General features: G+C 48.5%; 1 protein-coding gene across 2 annotated transcripts in view; it reads right to left on the reverse strand.

Moving 5' to 3' along the window:
• The window catches only part of ATP9A (ATPase phospholipid transporting 9A (putative)), a 134,977-nt gene extending 134,800 nt beyond the window's left edge, over window positions 1–177 (reverse strand). Inside the window, exon 1 of one of the 2 annotated variants that reach the window (XM_059407246.1) lies at window positions 155–177. Coding sequence is in view for 1 of the 2 variants with exons in the window: in XM_059407240.1 (XP_059263223.1) it covers window positions 51–148 (98 nt within the window). In the remaining variant the exon portion in view is untranslated. The other variant, XM_059407240.1, reaches the window with a different exon arrangement.
• Window positions 178–6,799: the final 6,622 nt, after the last annotated feature.

The following is a 6,799-nucleotide window of genomic DNA, read 5'->3' on the forward strand; positions in this document are numbered from 1 at the left end:
GCCGGCCGCCCCCCCAACCCCATCCGCCGCTCTCCCGCAGATGCACACACCGGTCGCACTCCCCGGTCCCACCGGGGGCATTTCCTCTCGCGGTCACGCTGGCACCAACATGCACTGCCACACTCCAGCCCTGCAGACACGCACTCATTCTCACCCGCTTGGTTCCCTGTGGTCGTCCCCTTTCACAACCACATGCGCACCCTGCCACCTCACCCCCCGACATCCAAGATCACACGCGCGCACACACACGCACACACGCCATCACCTCACCCCGACATCCATGATCACACACCTGTACACCCTACCACACTCACCCCGCATTGGTCCCCCTCCTGTCCCCATCCTGAATCTTAGGCCTCGTACTTGGGTGGTCCAGGATCACAATCGCACACCCTACCTCACTCCACTTTCAGTCCCCCTCACACACCCTCACTCTCCAGCCTGGATCTCTGGGATTTGCAATCACACACATGCACACACTCATTGTCACACTCCCTCCCTCAGCTGCCTCTGGGGCTTACACCTGCCCTCCCAGGCCCTCACACACATTCAAGCATGCTGAGACTCTCACACACATGCACACCTGACCCCTCCACCCAGACCCACATCCGCACCTGGGTGTTCACACACTCCCACACCGTCTGTAGGGTCCATGAACTTTCAAGGGCCTGTTAAAGCTTTGAGAACAGGAAGAAAATGAGTCCTGGTGCCAGAAGTAAAGTCAGAAGGGGGTGGTATTGAAAACCTATGTGTAATTGAGGAGCCTCAAAATGTCAAACCCTGTAAACTAGCTTCCTGTAACTAAAGCAAAGTTCTAAGTTAATTACACCTAATATATTTCACACGGCGTATGCGTCGTGCCTTTTAGTATGTGTGCTAGGAGCCACCAGGTATGTGTGTCTAGGACGCTGCCTAAAGGAAGGCCAATCCCAAACCCAGAAGTGTGACTTATGTCATGTCACTGTGAAGTTCCTCATGAAAAGAAGGGGGGGAGGGGCTGGGTGGCTCAGTGGTTAAGTGGTTAAGCCGCTGCCTTCGGTTCAGATCATGAGGTTCAGATCATGATCTCGGGGCCCTGGGATCGAGCGCAGCATCGGGCTCTCTGCTCAGCGGGGAGCCTGCTTCCTCCTCTCTCTCTCTCTGCCTGCCTCTCTGCCTGCTTGTGATCTCTGTCAAATAAATAAATAAAATCTTAAAAAAAAAAAAAGAAGAAGAAGAAGAAGAAGCAGGCGGTTAGAATGGGGGCATTGTGCCTTCCAAGGGAAAAGAGCACTGTCTGGCTAACAGAGCTAGGTTTGCTCAGCTTTCTCCCCTGCCTCTGCTGAGAGGTGGTGCTGAGCACAGGGGCCAGGCACACAGTCAGCACTCAGTGCTCACTGCGTGGAGGAAACGTGAACACCTGGATGTGTTTACTGACTGTGGCCTGAAGGTAGGGCCTCCCCACCCTCTCCTACCTGCTCCCCTGGAGGAGCCCCTTAAGCTCCACCCACCTCACCTCAGTGGCAAACCGCAGACCCTCCTCTCCACTCCACTCCCACACAGGCCAACAGAAAAGACCAGAGATTGTGACCCCACACATCGGGGGCCCTGCCCAGGCGAGCTTTGGTTTTTCCTCACGCACCTAAAACGTGCACGGGGTTCCATATTTAATCCTCCGCCAGCTCCGCCGGCTAGGGCGCTATCAACCCCATTTTACAGGTGGGGACAGAGCCGGTCAGAGTGACCTGCACAAAGCAATGAGCTTAGGAAGGAACCAGGCTGGGCTCCAGGGCCTGGCTTTTCAGGCTCTCACAGGCAGGACGAAGTTACCACACTTCCAGCCACCTCCCAGTCCCCATTTCCAGATAGTTCCAAGCTCCCCGCGCGCCCTTGTGGAATCCATCCGCGGCCACCGCCGTCAGACTGTGCTTTTTCTGAAAGCTGGAGTAGAACCATGGCCCTGCTATCCTGTATCACTCTCCCGGACAACTTACAAACGGCCAGACCTCAGTGGCTTCATGAATAAAGTGTGGATGGTGCCAGCCTTACAGGATTGTTGGAAGATTTAAGTGAGTTCATCGTAAACAGAAAACAATTGCAAGAGTGGCTATGCAGAGGAAGCACTCTGTAAGGCTCGTTATTACAGAGTTGGACGAGTTCAGTGCAGTCATGGGAACGGGAAGGCCTTAGCGCAATGCATGTGCAGGGTCACACTCGAGGAAGGGAAGCGATTACATTTCCTTCTCCTCCTACTGTTGGGAATATCCTTATGTTTCCCTAATTAAAGAACAAGCATCATAGTACTTATCCATTGGTCCTCTCTGGACAGGAAGATTCTAGATAGATATTTAAAATATGGTTTAATTTATAGACTATTTTGGGGGGTTTGGGATTTATACAAAATCTGAGCAGATAGGAGCAAGAGCTCACCCCCCAGCCGCATACCTATCTACTCCATGTCGCCCCCAACCCAAACTCAGCAGTTCCCTTGTTAACATCTTGCGTGAGGCTGGTACACGGATCTTAAGTTTCCTTATTTTTAATCTACTCTATTTTTTTCTTTAGTAAACATGTAGACTTTTATAATGTTTTTACATAATGATTTTTCATTGTATCTTTTTCAAGTTTTTTTTAAAAGATTTTATTTATTTGACAGTGAGAGAGATCACAAGTAAGCAGAAAAGAAGGCAGATGGGGGGGGTGGAAGCAGGCTCTCCCCTGCGCAGAGAGCCCCCAGGACCCTGAGATCATGACCCAAGCCCAAGGCAGAGGCTTAACCCACTGAGCCACTCAGGGGCCCCACCGTGGGGCTCAAACTCACAACCCGGAGATTAAGAAGTCTCATGCTCTTCCAACTGAGTCAGTCAGGTGCACCTAAATGAACAATTTTTTAAAAGACCAAGGGAGCCCCCTCTTTCTCTCCAGAGGTAATATTTTCATGTGAAAAGAGGGATGATTTTTACTGTTTTTCTGTTTTCCCAAGTTTTTTTTTGTTGTTGTTGTTTTCCAGTACACTTTTATAAATAAGCATTGGAAAAGACACTTCTCAAAAGACTTCAGCAAGGCGATCCCTCAGGAAGAGAGGCACTTAAAAGCTTTTATCTCATCTTGACAGAGATCTAGATGCATGGGGCAAGAGAGAGGCCTCTGGGGCCTTTGAGAGCCGTGCTGGGGGCCAGAAGAGCAGGGCTAGGACAGGGCAGTGACTGGAGGGAAGGGCAGCCGGGGATCCCACTCAGCAGGACACCACTTCCCTCTTCCTGGCCTGGCCCTGCCTTCTCCCCGCGGTCCTGGGAATGGACACCTCGGTTTTCTGCTTGCAGTCTCTTTGTGACCCTTGGAGCCCTCTCGGCCCAGCAGGCCCTGAGTACAGGAAGCTCCCGGTACTGACACCTGGAACAGAAAGGTCTTCAACAGATAAGCCAACCTACTCCAGTCTCTGCTTTCCAGAAGACAGTGAGGTATGTAGAGGCCACCCAGCCTCAACAACAGATGGTAGGCTGAGGTCATAATCTATTTTGAGATCTCTGTACAGCCCACCAGGAAGCCTTGTTTACATGGATCTCCAAGCTGTTTATAGCATGTTGGCAGTAAGTAGACAAGAGGTCACGGGTGCTAGCATACATGAAATGGAGGCAGGGAACATGGGAACTCAGAATTATTATTTTTTTAAGATTTATTTATTTATGGAGCACCGGGGTGGCTCAGTCGGTTCAGCCTCTGCTTTCAGCTTGGGTGGATGGAGCCCTGCGTTAGGCTCGCGCCTGCTTCTCCCTTTCCCCTCTGCCTGCCTCTCTGCCTACATTCGCTCTCTCTGTCAAATAAATACAATTTTTTAAAAAAAATTTATTTTAGAGCTAGACAGAGAGCAAACTTGAGTGGAGTAGGGACAGAGAGAGAGAGACTCTCAAGTAGACTCCCAGCTGAGCGCAGACCCCGAACACGGGGCACGAAACCACAACCCTGAGATCATGCCCTGAGCCAAAGTCAAGAGTCAGACGGACACTTAACCAGCTGGGCGCCTTGGGAACTCAGAATTATTACAAATCTTTTTGGGTGCTCTCCAGCTGCAGGGAGAAGTGAAGTTCTTTGGGTGCCTGGAATCTTCTCTCTGAATGATTCTGGGTGAAGGCTCTAGGTGTTCCCTACAGCAGAGCTGCTCAACCTGGGTGCTACTGACATGTGGGCTGAATAGTCCTTTATCCTGGGGGCTTTCCTGTGCATTGTAGGATATTTAGCAGTACCCTGGTTGCTTTCCCCTGCAAGCCAGCAGCAGCTCCCCTCCCCCCTCCCAGTTGTGACAACCACAGATGTCTTCAGTTATTGTGAAATGTCCCGGAGGGCAAAATGTCCTGGAGGGTTGAGACCCACCAGGCCAGAATGGGAGGTGAAATAATTTTTAAATGTCTAGCAAGGCTGTGTCCAACCCACATCTCATCATTCCCCTTCCCCGACAGACACCGACCCCCCCCCCTTTTGAAAAATAACTCCTTAAGAACTTTCCAGAAGCAACAGTATCTACCTAGGACTTAGTAATACTATTTGGTTTGTACAGTGGCATTTTTACCTCCAAAAAGACATAGGGAGTTTAGGGAAGATGCCACAGAACAGTCATTCATTCAAGTAATCTTCACGGAGGACCTACAGTGTTCAGGGTACAGGGGAGATACAGTTAACAGACACACACAATCCCTGCTCTCTGGTGTTCTGGACTGCAGGCTTCAAGATATTATCCAGGCAACCTGTGCCTTTCATTGTCTTATTTCACAACTCTGTTGAGAAACTGCTGTTAATACACGTGACTCTTGCCCATAGAAATGCAGATGAATTTTATCCAGGGGAATGCAAGCATTGCCCTGTGGATCCCACGTGTGCGTTTGCTTCCATGGTCCTGACTGCCTGCTTTCCCAGGTGTGGTGGGGGGGGTGTGGAGGCGGGGTTGATTCTTTTGAATCGGCTGTAAATCTGTTCGTGAAATCTTTGACACATGTCCTTTTCTATTTTAGGAGCCATGATTTTCCTTTTTTAAATATTATATAAGAGTAGACAGCGAATCCACAAGTAAACATTATGAGAGTGCAAAACGCCATGTGGATGGGAAAGGTATCTGTTGTACAGTTGCTAATCCTCCTTACTCGATAAAAATAGAACATTAGCCACCCAAGTGAACCCCTCTGATTTCCCCCTTAATTTCACTGCCCTGCATGATCCCAAAACGGGGTGATCTGAAATTCCTTGAGCGCCCCCTTTTTTGCTCTGGGGTCTTTGCCAGATGAGAAAAATGAAGACAAAGGTATTATTGGTCTCTGTCATGTCAATTACCTCAGGATGTTTCAAGAAGTTAGCAGAAATAATTTTTTCCATCAGAGTATCAGCACATGTTAGAAAACAGAAACAAAAACCCTCAAACGGATTTATGGGAAACAGGAAAAGGGAACAAGTGTCTTCAACACCGGATCTAGCTAGAGCACATACCAGTGGACCCGGAGGGCCACTGGCTTCTTGGCTTTTAAGGACCCACAGTGACCCAGTGGGGATAAAATTAACTTCATCTTTGTTTGGTGCCTCAGTCTTTAGGATGCCCCTATTCCTTTCAACTTACTCTTTGCCTTAAATAGTTAAGTTGTTAACAAAAGCCTGGAGGGTGGAAAGAACAGTGGAGGGAGGGGACAGTTCTGGAGGCCATTTGGGATGTTTCTTCTCCCAAAAGGGTCACTTTCAAATATACTTTTTTTTTTTTTAAGACTTTATTTGAGAGCACACGCGAGAGAGAGAAAGAGAGAGAATGAGCAGGGAGAGCAGCAGACTCCCTGCAGAGCAGGGAGCCCAACCTAGGACTTGATCCCAGCATCCTGGGATCATGACCTGAGCCAAATGCAGACACTTAACCAACTGAGCCACCCAGGCGCTGCCAAATATACTTTTGACTTTAATAAAACACAGAGCTTGAGGCTTCTTCGGAACATATTTGCAAGGTCTTATCTTAAATACCACAATTTCAAAGCCCACTTGTGAGAGGTAAATTTACTTCCTTACCCTGATTTTGGCCTAGTTTAACTAAAGCTCTTTATTTCTTTTGATATTCAGGAATAGCTGGAACATGTTAAAGCTAAATGACACAGACCTAGAATTTTTTTTTTTTGTTTTTTGAATTTTGAGAGAGAGAGAACACGTGAGACAAAGAGCCCAAGCAGAGAACAGCAGGCTAAGGGAGAACCAGGCTCTGTGCTAAGCAGGGAGCCCAACTCAGAACTCCATCCCAGGACCCCAGGATCATGATCTGGGCCAAAGACAGATGCCCAACCGACTGAGCCACCCAGGTGTCCGTGGTTCCGGATTTTTTCCTTTAGGCGTAAGTCTGGATTTTCATGTGTGCTAAGATCGTAAAACCATACACAACAGCCATATCTGACCAAAAACAGTGGCTTCTTTGGGCATATCAGACTGATTGCTTTGAACACCAACCCATTTCCTTTTAATATAAATGGGTTCCTAGGGTGTCTGTATGGCTCAGTTGCTTAAGCCACTGCCTTCTGCTCAGGTCATCATCCTGGAGTCCTAGGCTCCAGTCCCATATTGGACTTCCCCTTCTCTGAGGGAGCCTGCTTCTCCGTCTCCCTCTGCCTCTCCCCCTGCTTGTGCTCTGTCAAATAAAGAAGTAAAACATTTAAAAAAAAAAAAAAAAGGGGGCATTCGTAATCTCTGTGGCCATTTCACAAACGCTGAATCATTATGTCATACCTGTCACTAATAAATGTGACATATACCTCAATTTAAAAAATACAAATTCTGGGGTGCCTGGGAATCTTAAAAAAAAAAT

Source organism: Mustela nigripes, chromosome 7, assembly GCF_022355385.1.
Source record: "Mustela nigripes isolate SB6536 chromosome 7, MUSNIG.SB6536, whole genome shotgun sequence".
In the NCBI taxonomy this organism is placed as follows: Eukaryota; Metazoa; Chordata; class Mammalia; order Carnivora; family Mustelidae; genus Mustela; species Mustela nigripes.